Source organism: Oncorhynchus mykiss, chromosome 13 (genome assembly GCF_057628025.1).
Source record: "Oncorhynchus mykiss isolate SJ-2025 chromosome 13, ASM5762802v1, whole genome shotgun sequence".
Lineage (NCBI taxonomy): Eukaryota > Metazoa > Chordata > Actinopteri > Salmoniformes > Salmonidae > Oncorhynchus > Oncorhynchus mykiss.
In genome coordinates, this window is record NC_143034.1 from 4,635,705 (window position 1) to 4,654,947 (window position 19,243).

The window sequence follows — 19,243 nt, forward strand, 5'->3', positions numbered from 1 at the left end:
AACAGGTTATTCTACTAACAGGTTATTCCCCTAACAGGTTATTCTACTAACAGGTTATTCCCCTAACAGGTTATTCTACTAACAGGTTATTCCCCTAACAGGTTATTCCCCTAACAGGTTATTCCCCTGACAGGTTATTCCCCTAACAGGTTATTCTACTAACAGGTTATTCCCCTAACAGGTTATTCCCCTAACAGGTTAATCTACTAACAGGTTATTCCCCTAACAGGTTATTCCCCTAACAGGTTATTCTACTAACAGGTTATTCCCCTTATCAGGTTATTCTACTAACAGGTTATTCTACTAACAGGTTATTCTACTAACAGGTTATTCTACTAACAGGTTATTCCCCTAACAGGTTATTCCCCTTATCAGGTTATTCTACTAACAGGTTATTCCCCTAACAGGTTATTCCCCTAACAGGTTATTCCCCTAACAGGTTAATCTACTGACAGGTTATTCCCCTAACAGGTTATTCTACTAACAGGTTATTCCCCTTATCAGGTTATTCTACTAACAGGTTATTCCCCTAACAGGTTATTCTACTAACAGGTTATTCCCCTAACAGGTTATTCCCCTAACAGGTTATTCCCCTAACAGGTTATTCAACTAACAGGTTATTCCCCTAACAGGTTATTCTACTAACAGGTTATTCCCCTAACAGGTTATTCCCCTGACAGGTTATTCCCCTAACAGGTTATTCTACTAACAGGTTATTCCCCTAACAGGTTATTCCCCTAACAGGTTAATCTACTAACAGGTTATTCCCCTAACAGGTTATTCCCCTAACAGGTTATTCTACTAACAGGTTATTCCCCTTATCAGGTTATTCTACTAACAGGTTATTCTACTAACAGGTTATTCTACTAACAGGTTATTCTACTAACAGGTTATTCTACTAACAGGTTATTCTACTAACAGGTTATTCCCCTAACAGTTTATTCCCCTTATCAGGTTATTCTACTAACAGGTTATTCCCCTAACAGGTTATTCCCCTAACAGGTTATTCCCCTAACAGGTTAATCTACTGACAGGTTATTCCCCTAACAGGTTATTCTACTAACAGGTTATTCCCCTTATCAGGTTATTCTACTAACAGGTTATTCCCCTAACAGGTTATTGCACTAACAGGTTATTCTACTAATAGGTTATTCTACTAACATGTTATTCCACTAACAGGTCATTCCCCTAACAGGTTATTCTACTAACAGGTTATTCCCCTAACAGGTTATTCCCCTAACAGGTTATTCCACGAAAAGGTTATTCTGCTAACAGCACAAGAACATTCCCCAAAACAGTTACAAGCAAAACAACAATAAAAATCCTCCAAAAAATGTTTAAAATGAGCAACAGGGGGACAAGAGTCTCAAGTTGAAGTTTAGTCTGCAGGCTATTCCATAGGCAAGGAGCGTAACAGGAAAAGGCAGCCATCCCCAACTCTTTGGAAATCGCATGGGCCTCAAGTGTAATCCGTGCTTGAGACCTGGTTTTAGGAATTATAATTCTAATATTGATGAGTGATGATAATTAAGAAGGTAGTTTATTCAGAAGTGCTTTATAGACAAACACGAGAGCATGTTGTTCTCGTCTCACGGACAGCGAAATCCAACCCACATTATCATATAAAACACAGTGGTGAGTTTTGTAGCTAGCACCCGTAATAAACCTAAGTGTGCAATGAGAAGTAGCATCCAGCCATTTAAGTGTTGATGCCGTAGCATGCATATAAATAACATCCCCATAATCTATAACAGACATAAAAGTAGCTTGCACAATTTGTCTTCTATTTGTAGAGGACAAACATGTCCTGTTTCTATAGAGGAAGACTAGCTTGATTTTTAGCCGTTTACAAAGTTCGTCAACATGCATTTTAATAGAGAGTTTATCATCCAACCATATCCATAAGTATTTACATGCAGAGACCTGATTAATTTGAGAACCATCTATGCTCGTAATTGCAAGTGTATTTTCAACCAACTTTTTGAACCTATTAAAAATCACAAAAGTTTAAGCTGTATAAAAGACCCTTGTAATATCTTAAAATCTGTCTCCAATAGTGATAATGCTTGGTCAGCCGTTGAAGCGATAGAGTACATGACAGTGTCATCAGCATATAAATGAATTTGACACTTTTTTATCTCATCACCGATATTGTTTATGTAGAGAGTGAACAATAATGAACCAAGTATAGAACCTGGTGGAACCCCCTTTAACCAACTCCAATGGCTCTGACTGGATGCCGTCGACTCTAAAAGCCTCTAACTATCCTTTAGATAGTCATGAAACCAACGACAGGGATCCAGTCCCATTGACGACAGCTTACCCAAAAGTATCGCATGGTCTACAGTGTCAAAAGCTTTAGATAAATCCATGAACAAGGCGGCACAGTACTTTCTATTATCTAGGGCATTAGTAATATAATTTACAATACGTACAGTGGCCGTAATAGTACTGTGTTTAGGTCTAAAGTCATATTGATTACTAGAAAGAGTATTGTTAACAGTTAAAAAGGATTGTAGTTGCCTATTCACCAGTGACTGTAGAAGTTTAGCCAAACAGGAGAGCTTAGAGATGGGCCGATAATTATCCAACTCCTCCCTTGAGGAGTGGTTAAACAAAAGCTGTTCTCCAAGATTTAGGAATCTTTCCTCCCACTAATGTTTGATTAAAGATGTGCGTCACTACACCAGCAATAACAGGTGCCGCACACGTGAGTAAATATGGATCCAGATTGTCAGCGGCTAATGATTTCTTAGACTCCATAGCAGATAGTGCAGATAAGACCTCATCTCCTGTGACTTTTGGAATATTAAAAACCAGCTTACTGTTTTCCACATCAGCTAAATGCCGAGGGGCTGAAAATATACTGACGCTCTGGACTGGGTACTGTCACCAGACGCTCTGGACTGGGTACTGTCACCAGACGCTCTGGACTGGGTACTGTCACCAGACGCTCTGGACTGGGTACTGTCACCAGACGCTCTGGACTGGGTACTGTCACCAGACGCTCTGGACTGGGTACTGTCACCAGACGCTCTGGACTGGGTACTGTCACAAGACGCTCTGGACTGGGTACTGTCGCCAGACGCTCTGGACTGGGTACTGTCGCCAGACGCTCTGGACTGGGTACTGTCGCCTGACGTTCTGGACTGAGTACTGTCGCCAGACGTTCTGGACTGAGTACTGTCGCCAGACGTTCTGGACTGAGTACTGTCGCCAGACGTTCTGGACTGGGCACTGTCACCAGACGCTCTGGACTGGGTACTGTCGCCGGACGCTCTGGACTGGGTACTGTCGCCAGACGTTCTGGACTGGGTACTGTCACCAGACGCTCTGGACTGGGTACTGTCACAAGACGCTCTGGACTGGGTACTGTCGCCAGACGCTCTGGACTGGGTACTGTCGCCAGACGCTCTGGACTGGGTACTGTCGCCTGACGTTCTGGACTGAGTACTGTCGCCAGACGTTCTGGACTGAGTACTGTCGCCAGACGTTCTGGACTGAGTACTGTCGCCAGACGTTCTGGACTGGGCACTGTCACCAGACGCTCTGGACTGGGTACTGTCGCCGGACGCTCTGGACTGGGTACTGTCGCCAGACGTTCTGGACTGAGTACTGTCGCCAGACGTTCTGGACTGAGTACTGTCGCCAGACGTTCTGGACTGGGCACTGTCTCCAGACGCTCTGGACTGGGTACTGTCGCCGGACACTCTGGACTGGGTACTGTCGCCAGACGTTCTGGACTGGGCACTGTCACCAGACGTTCTGGACTGAGTACTGTCACCAGACGTTCTGGACTGGGTACTGTTGCCGGACGTTCTGGACTGGGTACTGGCGCCGGACGTTCTGGACTGAGTACTGTCGCCAGACGTTCTGGACTGGGTACTGTTGCCGGACGTTCTGGACTGCCGAGGTGCACAGTAGGCCTGGTGTGTGGTACCGGCACTGGTGTTACCGGGCAAGGGACACGCATCTCAGGGCGAGTGTGAGGAGCAGGAACAGGGCGTACTGGACCCTGGAGGCGCACTGGAGGCCTGGTGCGTGGTGCCGGCACTGGTGGTACTGGGCTGGTGACACACACCTCGAGGCGAGTGCGGGGAGCAGGCACAGGATACACTGGGCCACGGAGACGCATTGGAGATCTGGAACGTATAGCTGACTCAATGCGTCCTGGCTGGATGCCCATTCTTGCCCGACAAATGCGAAGAGCTAGAATAGAGCGCACCGGGCTAGAATAGCGCACTGGAGACCCCGTGCGCTCCAACGCATAACACGGTATCTGACCAGTAACACGCTCCCCACAGTAAGCACGAAGAGTTGGGATCAAACCCGGATCTGTAGTAATGCCTCTAGCACTGATCAGTGCCTAAGACCGCTGTGCCACTCAGGAGGCCCATCCAGTTGCACTTTACAATGAGAAAGAGCCTTCCTAATGCAGAAAAGTTGGCGTTATGCCACTTGGCAGCCGTGGCTTCCTCTCATGCACAGGTTGACATTATGGCCGGTTGTTTGAGTTGATCAACTTTTATTTTCTTCTCGGTTTGAGGCTATTAAAGTCACTCTGTTAGATGTGACCAGACTAGTAAAGTCACTCTGTTAGATGGGACCAGACTAGTAAAGTCACACTGTTAGATGTGACCAGACTAGTAAAGTCACTCTGTTAGATGTGACCAGACTAGTAAAGTCACTCTGTTAGATGTGACCAGACTAGTAAAGTCACTCTGTTAGATGTGACCAGACTAGTAAAGTCACTCTGTTAGATGTGACCAGACTATTAAAGCCACTCTGTTAGATGTGACCAGACTAGTAAAGTCACTCTGTTATAGATGTGACCAGACTAGTAAAGCAACTCTGTTAGATGTGACCAGACTAGTAAAGCCACTCTGTTAGATGTGACCAGACTATTAAAGCCACTCTGTTAGATGTGACCAGACTAGTAAAGTCACTCTGTTAGATGTGACCAGACGATTAAAGTCACTCTGTTAGATGTGACCAGACTATTAAAGCCACTCTGTTAGATGTGACCAGACTATTAAAGCCACTCTGTTAGATGTGACCAGACTAGTAAAGCCACCCTGTTAGATGTGACCAGACTAGTAAAGCCACTCTGTTAGATGTGACCAGACTAGTAAAGTCACTCTGTTAGATGTGACCAGACGATTAAAGTCACTCTGTTAGATGTGACCAGACGATTAAAGTCACTCTGTTAGATGTGACCAGACTATTAAAGCCACTCTGTTAGATGTGACCAGACTATTAAAGCCACTCTGTTAGATGTGACCAGACTAGTAAAGTCACTCTGTTAGATGTGACCAGACTATTAAAGTCACTCTGTTAGATGTGACCAGACTAGTAAAGCCACTCTGTTAGATGTGACCAGACTATTAAAGCCACTCTGTTAGATGTGACCAGACTATTAAAGTCACTCTGTTATAGATGTGACCAGACTATTCCCTTAAAGCCACTCTGTTAGATGTGACCAGACTAGTAAAGTCACTCTGTTAGATGTGACCAGACTATTAAAGTCACTCTGTTATAGATGTGACCAGACTATTCCCTTAAAGCCACTCTGTTAGATGTGACCAGACTAGTAAAGTCACTCTGTTAGATGTGACCAGACTAGTAAAGACACTCTGTTAGATGTGACCAGACTAGTAAAGTCACTCTGTTAGATGTGACCAGACTAGTAAAGTCACTCTGTTATAGATGTGACCAGACTAGTAAAGTCACTCTGTTATAGATGTGACCAGACTAGTAAAGTCACTCTGTTATAGATGTGACCAGACTAGTAAAGTCACTCTGTTATAGATGTGACCAGACCAGTAAAGCCACTCTGTTAGATACATATCATCAGAGGACCAGCGATGGAAACAATGGAGCAAATGCATCACGTTGAAACGGCCCTCAATATTCTGTAGTCTTTGAGGAATGACACACAGACAGGAAACACAGAGGTAGAAACTGACTCCATATTCTGTAGTCTTTGAGGAACGACACCAGTGTGTATACATGGAAACTGACTCCATATTCTGCTCATGTTTTTTTTAAATAAAACATTTATATTTGAGTCCTGCTTTGTACTCTTTTGATTTCATGTGACAAACAAAAACACAGTCGCAAGCTTATAGTTTCCACCTGATTGGTTTGGTAGAAGACAAAAACGCTGGGCACGCTATGGGGCGTGGGACGTCCTCTACAATAATATGCCTGCTCTAAATTATTTCAGACCAGCAGGTGGCAATAGTGTACACTGTGTTGATCAAAGCATTGAGTAATGTACCTATTTTTGACACAATTGGCTGGAAAATCTAAACGCTTGGCTTCCCCGTCACTACTCCCCTGTATGTGTTATATAGACACCGGCCCCACAGGTTATTACAGGTAATATAGACGCCGGCCCCACAGGTTATTACAGGTTATATAGACACCGGCCCCACAGGTTATTACAGGTTATATAGGAAGTGATAAGGCTTCTTCCCTGTATGTGTTGTGTTCTTTCATGACCTTTCAGGCTCCCTATCTGGGTAAAACCTTTTCCACACTGAGAGCATTGGAAAGGCTTCTCCCTTGTGTGTGTTCTGTCATGCTTTTTCAGGCTCCCCATCTGGGTAAAACCCTTTCCACACTGAGCGCATTGGAAAGGCTTTTCTACAGTGTGTGTTCTCTCATGTGATTTCAGAGTACCTGATTGGGCAAACGCCTTTCCACACTGAGAGCATTGGAAAGGCTTCTCTACAGAGTGTGTTCTCTCATGTGATTTCAAGGTACCTGATTGGGTAAAACTCTTACCACAGTGGGAGCAGAGGTAGGGCTTCTCTCCAGTGTGTATTCTTTTATGTTTTTCCAGTTGCCCTAACTGTGTAAAGCTCTTTTCACACTGGGAACAGTGGAAAGGCTTCTCTACTGAGTGTGTTCGCTCGTGTTTTTTCAGGTTACTTGACATGGAGAATCTCTTTCCACACTGGGAGCAGTGGAAAGGCTTTTCTCCTGGGTGCCTCCTCTCATGTGATTTCAGATACCCTAAATGGGTAAAACTCTTTCCACACTGAGAGCAGTGATGTTGTCTTGCTGGTTTGGGCGTCTCTGGGTCTGGTTCCCCTGAAGGACTCTTTTCGCTGTCAAAGTGAGAGTCTGGTCTCTCTCCTGTCAAAGACAAGAGTATTTTGTTAAATAGAGAGACCTGAATAAAACCTCCACATTTTTAAACTGTCTCCCTATGAGCTTTAATCCAGTCTAGATCCCTCATTATAATATGGGTTGTTTGGATCGTGCTGATTGATTGGTAGCTGTTAGTTATTCACGATAATCCACTGATAATAGCTGTTAACGGTTCCATTTTAATTATCCCTAAACATCCGCTGTAACATGTAATAACCTGTAATAACCTGTGGGGCCGGTGTCTATATAACCTGTAATAACCTGTGGGGCCGGTGTCTATATAACCTGTAATAACCTGTGGGGCCGGTGTCTATATAACCTGTAATAACCTGTGGGGCCGGTGTCTATATAACCTGAAATAACCTGTGGGGCCGGTGTCTATGTAACCTGTAATAACCTGTGGGACCAGTGTCTATATAACCTGTAATAACCTGTGGGGCCGGTGTCTATATAACCTGTAATAACCTGTGGGGCCGGTGTCTATATAACCTGAAATAACCTGTGGGGCCGGTGTCTATATAACCTGAAATAACCTGTGGGGCCAGTGTCTATATAACCTGTAATAACCTGTGGGGCCGGGGTCTATATAACCTGTAATAACCTGTGGGGCCGGCGTCTATATAACCTGTAATAACCTGTGGGGCCGGGGTCTATATAACCTGAAATAACCTGTGGGGCCGGTGTCTATATAACCTGTAATAACCTGTGGGGCCAGTGTCTATATAACCTGTAATAACCTGTAATAACCTGTGGGGCCGGTGTCTATATAACCTGAAATAACCTGTGGGGCCGGGGTCTATATAACCTGAAATAACCTGTGGGGCCGGCGTCTATATAACCTGTAATAACCTGTGGGGCCGGGGTCTATATAACCTGAAATAACCTGTGGGGCCGGGGTCTATATAACCTGTAATAACCTGTGGGGCCAGTGTCTATATAACCTGTAATAACCTGTAATAACCTGTGGGGCCGGTGTCTATATAACCTGAAATAACCTGTGGGGCCAGTGTCTATATAACCTGTAATAACCTGTGGGGCCGGGGTCTATATAACCTGTAATAACCTGTGGGGCCGGGGTCTATATAACCTGAAATAACCTGTGGGGCCGGTGTCTATATAACCTGTAATAACCTGTGGGGCCGGGGTCTATATAACCTGTAATAACCTGTGGGGCCGGCGTCTATATAACCTGTAATAACCTGTGGGGCCGGGGTCTATATAACCTGAAATAACCTGTGGGGCCGGTGTCTATATAACCTGTAATAACCTGTGGGGCCAGTGTCTATATAACCTGTAATAACCTGTAATAACCTGTGGGGCCGGTGTCTATATAACCTGAAATAACCTGTGGGGCCAGTGTCTATATAACCTGTAATAACCTGTAATAACCTGTGGGGCCCGGGGTCTATATAACCTGTAATAACCTGTGGGGCCGGTGTCTATATAACCTGTAATAACCTGTGGGGCCGGCGTCTATATTACCTGTAATAACCTGTGGGGCCGGTGTCTATATAACCTGTAATAACTTGTGGGGCCGGGGTCTATATAACCTGTAATAACTTGTGGGGCCGGGGTCTATATAACCTGTAATAACCTGTAATAACCTGTGGGGCCGGGGTCTATATAACCTGTAATAACCTGTGGGGCCGGGGTCTATATAACCTGTAATAACCTGTGGGGCCGGTGTCTATATAACCTGTAATAACCTGTGGGGCCGGGGTCTATATAACCTGTAATAACCTGTGGGGCCGGGGTCTATATAACCTGTAATAACCTGTGGGGCCAGTGTCTATATAACCTGTAATAACCTGTGGGGCCGGGGTCTATATAACCTGTAATAACCTGTAATAACCTGTGGGGCCGGGGTCTATATTACCTGTAATAACCTGTGGGGCCGGTGTCTATATAACCTGTAATAACTTGTGGGGCCGGGGTCTATATAACCTGTAATAACCTGTGGGGCCGGGGTCTATATAACCTGTAATAACCTGTGGGGCCGGGGTCTATATAACCTGTAATAACCTGTGGGGCCGGGGTCTATATAACCTGTAATAACCTGTGGGGCCAGTGTCTATATAACCTGTAATAACCTGTGGGGCCGGGGTCTATATAACCTGTAATAACCTGTAATAACCTGTGGGTCCGGAGTCTATATAACCTGTAATAACCTGTAGGCCCGGGGTCTATATAACCTGTAATAACCTGTAATAACCTGTAATAACCTGTGGGTCCGGAGTCTATATAACCTGTAATAACCTGTGGGCCCGGGGTCTATATAACCTGTAATAACCTGTGGGGCCGGGGTCTATATAACCTGTAATAACTTGTGGGGCCGGGGTCTATATAACCTGTAATAACCTGTGGGGCCAGTGTCTATATAACCTGTAATAACCTGTGGGGCCGGGGTCTATATAACCTGTAATAACCTGTGGGGCCGGTGTCCATAGATTTCACCCAAATGTCCTGAAATCATGAGCTGGTGGTAATTATAGGTTATATGACGTGGTATCATAGAGATTTCAATCAGGTCAGTCTGTTTTCCCTTATAGCTAAAAACCTAAGGACTTAAAGATTTTTGTTGCCCCCCCCACACACTCATGTAGCTTTAAAGGTTGGCTTTGGGCACACACAAAAAAGTCCAACTCCACCTCTCAATTTTCTAACAGAAATGGGATGTGCCTTTTGTGGTTCAGCGATGTATCATTGTTCTTGCGCGCCGCGACCGACGGAGCTAGTTCGTAAACTAAAGGGGTCTACAGACAATACGCAAACAGGGCCGAAGGAGCTTAGCGCAGTGTTGCAATGTCGTTTTTCCTTACAAAAGGGGCGACTTCTTGTAATACGCTTCGTCATTCAAAGCAAGATTGTGAAGATTGAGGGACGGCATTGAGAGCGTTTTTGCAACGGAAGTCCCGCCCCTGTGTCTACATCACGTTTTTTCCGGTATCCCTTCTGGTGTAAACACAGATGGACGTTCTGCTTCTTTGCTTCTACTACGTGCCAGTGGTGGGAAAAGTACCCAATTGTCAAACTTGAGTAAAAGTAAAGATAACTTATTAATAAGTTGCCCAGTAAAATACTACTTGAGTAAAATAATCGTTTTAAATATACTTACTTATCAAAAGTAAATGTAATCTCAAAAATATACTTGTGTTTCAAAAGTAAAAGTATAAATAATTTCACATTCCTAATATTTAGCAAACCAGACAACAGGATGTTCATTTGTATTTGTTTTTATTTACGGATAGCCAGGGGCTAAATTCAACACTCAAGACATCATTTACAAATGAAGCATTTGTGTTTTGTGAGTCTGCCTGATAAGAGGCAGGAGGGATGACCAGGGATGTTCTCTTGATGTGCTTGAATTGGAAAATGTTCCTGCTGCTAAGCATTCATCATCGTGTAACAAGTACTTTTGGGGAAAATGTATGCAGTAAAAATGACATGTTTTTCTTTAGGAGTAAAAGTTGTCAAAAAAATCTATAGTGAAGTAAAGTACAAGTAGCCAATAAAACGACTTAAGTAAAAATATTTTCAAATAGAAGACAACTCAGAAGACCTCTAGTGATGTTCTGACTGACATGTTATCTACCTTCCATCCACCCACTCAGAAGACCTCTAGTGATGTTCTGACTGACATGTGATCTACCTTCCACCCACCCACTCAGAAGACCTCTAGTGATGTTCTGACTGACATGTGATCTACCTTCCACCCACCCACTCAGAAGACCTCTAGTGATGTTCTGACTGACATGTGATCTACCTTCCACCCACCCACTCAGAAGACCTCTAGTGATGTTCTGACTGACTGACATGTGATCTACCATCCATTCACCACCTCAGAAGACCTCTAGTGATGTTCTGACTGACACGCTGTAAACCAAACAACTAAACGTCCTGAGGTTTTAAGGTCAGAATCAAGAAATACACACAATATTCATCCATTTTATAATTTACATTTTATAATATCCAAATCATGTCATTAACATGTAAGGTTTCTTACATGTATCCAACATATCAAAGTGTAGAATCAAAATCAAATACATTTTAAAAGTGTAATCTGATTTTAGACATAATCCTGTCTCAGAAACTAAAACAGGCCTATTCTAGAGAATGATTTCATGTAAACAATATGATTTAATGTGGCATAAAACAACAGTCAAACATCAGTCAGAACACAGTGACTCATCAGAACACAGTGACTCATCAGAACACAGTGACTCATCGGAACACAGTGACTCATCGGAACACTATTCTATTCTATTCTATGATGTGATTTCAGGTCTTCTGTGTGTATTTTTTATTTAACAACCTGATATTCATTACGCAATGGGAACATGGGTACACACATCGCCAGAGTGTTTTCTCTTCTTATGTTTGCGCAGACTTCCTAAATGGAAAAAATCATTTCCACACAGGGAGCAATGGTAAGGTATCTCTCCTGTGTGTGTTCGCTCATGTAATTTTAGGTCATGTGATTGTGAAAATCTCTTTCTACAATGGGCACAGGGGTAAGGCTTTTCTCCTGTGTGTGTCCTCTCATGTGATTTTAGGTCCTGTGATCGTGAAAATCTCTTTCCACAATTTGCACAGGGGTAAGGCTTTTCTCCTGTGTGTATTCTATTATGTTTGTTCAGGCTCCCTGACTGTGTAAAACTCTTTTCACACTGGGAGCAGTGGTATGGTTTCTCCCCCGTGTGTGTCCTCTCGTGTGATTTTAGATCCTGTGATCCTGAAAATCTCTTTGGACAATAGGCACAGGGATAAGGCTTTTCTCCTGTGTGTATTCTATTATGTTTGTTCAGGCTCCCTAACTGGGTAAAACTCTTTTCACACTGGGTGCAGTGGTATGGTTTCTCCCCTGTGTGTATCCTCTCGTGTGATTTTAGTTGCTGTGATCGTAAAAATCTCTTTCCACACTGGGAACATTGGAAAGACTTTTCTCCTGAGTGTTTCCTTTCATGCTCTTTCAGGCTTCCTAACTGGGTAAAACTCTTTCCACACAAGGAGCAGTGGTATGGTCTCTCCCCTGTGTGTGTCCTCTCGTGCTCCTTCAGCTTATCTGACGACCTAAAATTATTTCCACAATGGGAACAGCGGTAAGGCTTTTCTCCTGTGTGTATTCGATTATGTTTGTTCAGGCTCCATAACTGGGTAAAACTCTTTCCACACTGGGAGCAGAGAAAAGGTTTCTCCCTTGTGTGTGTCCTCTGATGTATTTTAAGGTACCGTGACAACTTAAAACTCTTATTACACTGGGAGCAGTCGAGTCGTCTCACTGGTTTGGGAGTCTCTGGGTCTGGTTCCCCTGAAGCACTCTTACTGCTGTCAGAGTGAGAGTCTGGTCTCTCTCCTGCCAAAGACAGAGTATTTGGTTAAGCAGAGAGACCTGAATAAAACCCCCACATGATAAAACTGTCTTCCTATGAGGTTTTAATCTAGACTCATTATAAACCGTACATTTGGATCTTTGATGCCGATTGGTTAAAAGCCGTTAGTTAGTCCCAATACTACCCGGGTAATGGCTATTAACAGTTCCATTTGAATCATTCCTACACATCCATTGTCCCACAGCCCAGCCAGGCCATTTATAAACTAATATCCACTGTCCCACAGCCCAGCCAGGCAATTCATAAACTAATCTCCACTGTCCCACAGCCCAGCCAGGCCATTTATAAACTAATCTTCACTGTCCCACAGCCCAGCCAGGCAATTCATAAACTAATCTCCACTGTCCCACAGCCTAGCCAGGCAATTCATAAACTAATCTCCACTGTCCCACAGCCTAGCCAGGCAATTCATAAACTAATCTCCACTGTCCCACAGCCCAGCCAGGCCATTTATAAACTAATCTCCACTGTCCCACAGCCCAGCCAGGCAATTCATAAACTAATCTCCACTGTCCCACAGCCTAGCCAGGCAATTCATAAACTAATCTCCACTGTCCCACAGCCTAGCCAGGCAATTCATAAACTAATCTCCACTGTCCCACAGCCCAGCCAGGCAATTCATAAACTAATCTCCACTGTCCCACAGCCTAGCCAGGCAATTCATAAACTAATCTCCACTGTCCCACAGCCTAGCCAGGCAATTCATAAACTAATCTCCACTGTCCCACAGCCTAGCCAGGCAATTTATAAACTAATCTCCACTGTCCCACAGCCCAGACAGGAAATTCTCTCCACTGGGGAAAAAAAAGCATCTAGACATTATTACCCCATGCTTCTAGTGAAATATTTGGTTTGTAACAGAAGGGACTTGTTCAAACCCGTTGCTATCCGCCTCTCTGCATTTCAAATAAAAGAAAATACGTATTCTGGTGATTTATTATTCAATAGAAATGTCAGAAGTCGTTTTCACATAACGTTTATACAGTATTGTCTGAACTGAGAATCAAATATGCTTCACAAAAAAATAACATAGTAGCTGTGGCAGAATAAATATTTTGAAAGGGTGAATATTTCTGCATCTATCAGTGCCATCAGGTGATGTGTTCATGTAAACATGATTGTTAGAGCCATTTTTGTATCAGAAAGATATTTTGTCTAGGGATACAAATTTAGATTAATTTTGATGCCGACTAACCAACCCTCATTAAGCGGTTAACAAACGGTCAACAAAAAAAATCCAAACAGTAAAATGATGTGACCAACAGAAAATACTATCAGAGATCTGTATATTATGACAAGATTCTCAAGTCTTTGCCCTAACAATGGGAGTTGTCCCAACGGCGTGAAGGCAGCCGACAAGTTCAGGTCCAAAATAAGCCGATAGAAACGCATTGGGCATATTTTGACGAGAGTGAAACCTCTCGCTTCACTTCTTCCACTTCTTCCTCTCTGATGCTATTGTGACGGAAAATGTTGTTTGTGCTTTTCTAATAACCAATGTATGTGTTCATGTAAGCGACTGATTGAACGAATCCTCACTATCGGCGTCTGCAATTTGGCAATATGCTCAGACCCTTGTTTTGAGAACGAAAGGGATATCTCAGTTTCAAGGTCTCAGCTTGGAGAGAAGAAGTCTCGTGGGGGTATTAGTCTGTCACATGCATGAACCAAACGTTAATAATGAATAAACTGTGAATGATGAATAAGCTAAATCATGCAAATATAACTTGTTAGCAGTATATAAGAGATCTAACAGGACTGCCCCGGAGGAGCTCCCTGCAGGCCGGCACTTTATTCATTTCAGTTTGACTGTGACCTCTCCAGCTTGGTGTTAATAAACAACGATTTATTTCAGTTTGACTGTGACCTCTCCAGCTTGGTGTTAATAAACAATGATTCATTTCAGTTTGACTGTAATTTTGGCCCATTCCTCCATGCAGATCTCCTCGAGAGCAGTGATGTTTTGGGGCTGTTGCTGGGCTACACAGACTTTCAACTCCCTCCAAAGATTTTCTATGGGGTTGAGATCTGGAGACTGGCTAGGCCACTCCAGGACCTTGAAATGCTTCTTACGAAGCCACTCCTTCGTTGCCTGGGCGGTGTGTTTGGGATCATTGTCATGCATTGTCATGCTGAAAGACCCAGCCACGTTTCATCTTCAATGCCCTTGCTGATGGAAGGAGGTTTTCACTCAAAATCTCACAACACATGGCCCCATTCATTCTTTCCTTTACACGGATCAGTCGTCCTGGTCCCTTTGCAGAAAAACAGCCCCAAAGCATGATGTTTCCACCCCCATGCTTCACAGTAGGTATGGTGTTCTTTGGATGCAACTCAGCATTCTTTGTCCTCCAAACACGACAAGTTGAGTTTTGGTTTCATCTGACCATATGATAATTCTCCCAATCTTCTGGATCATCCAAATGCTCTCTAGCAAACTTCAGACGGGCCTGGACATGTACTGGCTTAAGCAGGGGGACACGTCTGGCAGTGCAGGATTTAAGTCCCTGGCGGCGTAGTGTGTTACTGATGGTAGGCTTTGTTACTTTGGTCCCAGCTCTCTGCAGGTCATTCACTAGGTCCCCCCGTGGGGTTCTGGGATTTTTGCCCACCGTTCTTGTGATCATTTTGACCCCACGGGGTGAGATCTTGCATGGAGTCCCAGATCGAGGGAAATTATCAGTGGTCTTGCATGTCTTCCATTTCCTAATAATTGCTCCCACAGTTGATTTCTTCAAACCAAGCTGCTTACCTATTGCAGATTCAGTCTTCCCAGCCTGGTGCAGGTCTACAATTTGGTTTCTGGTGTCCTCCTTTGACAGCTCAGGTCTTGGCCATAGTGGAGTTTGGAGTGTGACTGTTTGAGGTTGTGGACAGGTGTCTTTTATACTGATAACAAGTTCAAACAGGTGCCATTAATACAGGTAACAAGTGGAGGACAGAGGAGCCTCTTAAAGAAGAAGTTACAGGTCTGTGAGAGCCAGAAATCTTGCTTGTTTGTAGGTGACCAAATACTTATTTTCCACCATAATTTGCAAATAAATTCATTAAAAATCCTACAATGTGATTTTCTGGAATTTTTTTCTCATTTTGTCTGTCATAGTTGAAGTGTACCTATGATGAAGATTACAGGCCTCTCTCATCTTTTTAAGTGGGAGAACTTGCACAATTGGTGGCTGACTAAATACTTTTTTGCCCCACTGTATATATCCATACTGCCATTAATTTGTATGGGTTACCTCCAGATGAAGGGGTCGTAGAGCAAAACAGAAGAAAAGAGTCTCCCTTTTCCATAGAAAAGGTCATTGTAGTTTTGAAGGCCACACCGTTCGGACGCTACAGACGTTTTAATGAGAAGATCTATTTTCAGGATGTCTTTTTTTTACGTTGCTGCTACTGTTTATTATCTATGCATAGTCATTTTACCCCTACCTACATGTCCATATTACCTCAATTACCTCGACTAACCTGTACCCCAGCACATTGACTCGGTACCGGTACTCATTGTATATAGCCTCCACATTGACTCTGTACTGGTACCCCCTGTATATAGCCTCCACATTGACTCTGTACCGGTACCCCCTGTATATAGCCTCCACATTAACTCTGTACTGGTTCCCCCTGTATATAGCCTCCACATTGACTCTGTACTGGTACCTCCTGTATATAGCCTCCACATTGACTCTGTACTGGTACCCCCTGTATATAGCCTCCACATTGACTCTGTACTGGTACCTCCTGTATATAGCCTCCACATTGACTATGTACTGGTACCTCCTGTATATAGCCTCCACATTGACCCTGTACTGGTACCTCCTGTATATAGCCTCCACATTGACTCTGTACTGGTACCTCCTGTATATAGCCTCCACATTGACTCTGTACTGGTACCCCCTGTATATAGCCTCCACATTGACTCTGTACTGGTACCTCCTGTATATAGCCTCCACATTGACTCTGTACTGGTACCCCCTGTATATAGCCTCCACATTGACTCTGTACTGGTACCTCCTGTATATAGCCTCCACATTGACTCTGTACTGGTACCTCCTGTATATAGTCTCCACATTGACTCTGTACTGGTACCCCCTGTATTTAGCCTCCACATTGACTCTGTACTGGTACCTCCTGTATATAGCCTCCACATTGACTCGGTACCGGTACCCCCTGTATATAGCCTCCACATTGACTCTGTACTGGTACCTCCTGTATATAGCCTCCACATTGACTCGGTACCGGTACTCATTGTATATAGCCTCCACATTGTTATTTTATTGTTGATCATTTATTTTATTTTTTTACTTTAGTTTATTTAGTCAATATTTTTCTTAACTCCTATTTTTCTTCAAACTGAATTGTTGGTTAATAAGGGGCTTGTAAAGTAATCATTTCACTGTAAGGTCTACCTACACCTGCTGTATTCGGCAAATGTGACAAATAACATGTGATTTGTAGCTCGGCCATCTTCCACAGCAGTTGAGGAAGGCCAAAATAGGCAGATGAAGTGGATTGAGACTCAGCCCAACATCGGCAGATGAGGTGGATTGAGACTCAGCCCAACATCGGCAGATGAGGTGGATTGAGACTCAGCCCAACATAGGCAGATGATGTGGATTGAGACTCAGCCCAACATAGGCAGATGATGTGGATTGAGACTCAGCCCAACATCGGCAGATGAGGTGGATTAGATGAGGTGGATTGAGACTCAGCCCAACATCGGCAGATGAGGTGGATTAGATGAGGTGGATTGAGACTCAGCCCAACATAGGCAGATGAGGTGGATTAGATGAGGTGGATTGAGACAGCCCAACATAGGCAGATGAGGTGGATTGAGACTCAGCCCAACATCGGCAGATGAGGTGGATTGAGACTCAGCCCAACATCGGCAGATGAGGTGGATTGAGACTCAGCCCAACATCGGCAGATGAGGTGGATTAGATGTTGCATCCCAATATCTCCAGTTTAAACTGACGGATTCTGATGGGGATTATTTTTTTTTATGTTACTTAGATTGGTGCACGTCAGAGTACTATTAAGGATTTTAAATAACCTTATAACATCGGTTCAACAACTGCAGAGTTTGTACCCCAGTGTTTAAGATATTACTCACTGTTGTTAATCAGATCTCCTGTCTCCTCTTCTTCTTCTTCCTCCTCCTCCTCCAATGTGACAGTAATCTCCCCCACTTCCTTCATTCCAAAAATGTCTTCCTCTTCTTTCACTGTGACAGTCATCTCCTCTTTCTCTTCCTCCTCTTCTTTTACTGTAACATCCTCCTCCTCTTTCACTCTGAACGAGTCTTCCTCTTCTTTCACGGTAACGTCTTTCTCTTCTTCTTTCACTGTAACAGCCTCATCCTCTACTTTTACGGTGACATCCTCTTCTTCCTTCTCCTCTTTCACGACAATGTTCAGCCCCAGAGTTTCTTTCTCCGTCCAGCAGATCACCTCTTTAGAAGTGGGGGAGTCGTTTAGTGAGCTCATGGTTGGGATGTTAGCTAGATAGCTAGTTAGCATTAGTGACTAGACTAGCACTACTGCTAATTTACTCAGCCAGTTAGCTAACAACAACGTAAATATTATATTCAATTTGGTAACTAACTAGTAGATACTACAAGTGTGTTTAAAACACTGTGGCTAATATACACCGAAAGCGTTTAAAGAGCTGAATGTTTTCGCTTATGACTGCTAAAAGCTACGGAGGTGGATAACTCGACGTTCTTGAAGAAGCGTCCCGTCCATTAGAATATACGTCACACTGGCAGCATTGCCTGAAAAAAGGCACATCGCCATCTGCTGGGTGGGAGGGTAACAGTCAAGGGAAATGTTTATTTTATTTTGAGACAAAAGGTAGGTTTTCATTTATTTTATTATATATCTATATGTATATATAAGCAGTCCAAACTGCTCCTACACGGTGTAACAGTACTGAGTAGGTCCAAACTGCTCCTACACGGTGTAACAGTACTGAGTAGGTCCAAACTGCTCAATCATGGTGTAACAATACATCATGTAGATGTATATAATGAACAGACTAGGTCTATACTGCTCCTACATGGTGTACCAATACATCATGTAGATGTATATAATGAACAGACTAGGTCTATACTGCTCCTACCAATACATCATGTAGATGCAGAGTTGAAGTCGGAAGTTTACAGACACCTTAGCCAAATACATTTATACTCAGTTTTTCAAAATTCCTGACATTTAATCCTAGTAAAAATCCCCTGTCTTGTGTCAGTTTGGATCACCACTTTATTTTAAGAATGTGAAATGTCAGAATAATAGTAGAGAGAATTATTTATTTCAGCTTTTATTTCTTTCATCACATTCCCAGTGGGTCAGAAGTTTACATTACACTTAATTAGAATTCGGTTGCATTGTTTAACTTGGGTCAAACATTTTGGGTAGCCTTCCACAGGCTTCCCACAATAAGTTGGGTGAATTTTGACCCATTCCTCCTGACAGAGCTGGTGTAAGTAAGTCAGGTTTGTAAAGGCCTCCTTGCTCGCACACGCTTTTTCAGTTCTTCCAACAAATTTTCCATGGGCTTGAGGTCAAGGCTTTGTGCCTCTCCAGTACCTTGACTTTGTTGTCCTTAAGCCATTTTGCCACAACTTTGGAACCCATTTGCAATCAAGCTTTAACTTCCTGACTGATATCTTGAGATGTTGCTTTAATATATCCACAAAA

General features: G+C 43.5%; 1 protein-coding gene and 1 pseudogene across 1 annotated transcript; both read right to left on the minus strand.

Moving 5' to 3' along the window:
• Positions 1–6,443: 6,443 nt before the first annotated feature.
• Positions 6,444–10,973, minus strand: LOC149978653 (uncharacterized; annotated as a pseudogene).
• Positions 10,974–11,098: 125 nt separating this feature from the next.
• On the minus strand, positions 11,099–18,307 carry LOC110513076 (uncharacterized). Its single transcript, XM_036948715.2, has 2 exons — positions 17,659–18,307; positions 11,099–12,511 (listed from the first exon to the last, which is right to left on the minus strand). Exons 1-2 carry the CDS (start codon positions 18,062–18,064, stop codon positions 11,481–11,483), a joined length of 1,437 nt encoding a protein of 478 aa, XP_036804610.1. The 5' UTR covers positions 18,065–18,307; the 3' UTR covers positions 11,099–11,480.
• Positions 18,308–19,243: the final 936 nt, after the last annotated feature.

What these genes read in the sequence shown, in the direction of transcription:
- LOC110513076 (XM_036948715.2), bottom strand. Translation starts at nt 18,064, where the DNA reads ATGCTAACTAGCTATCTAGCTAACATCCCAACCATGAGCTCACTAAAC. An exon ending in AGGAGATCTGATTAACAACA is followed by an intron (nt 12,512 to 17,658) that starts GTGAGTAATATC and finishes TGTCTTTGGCAG; the next exon opens with GAGAGAGACCAGACTCTCAC.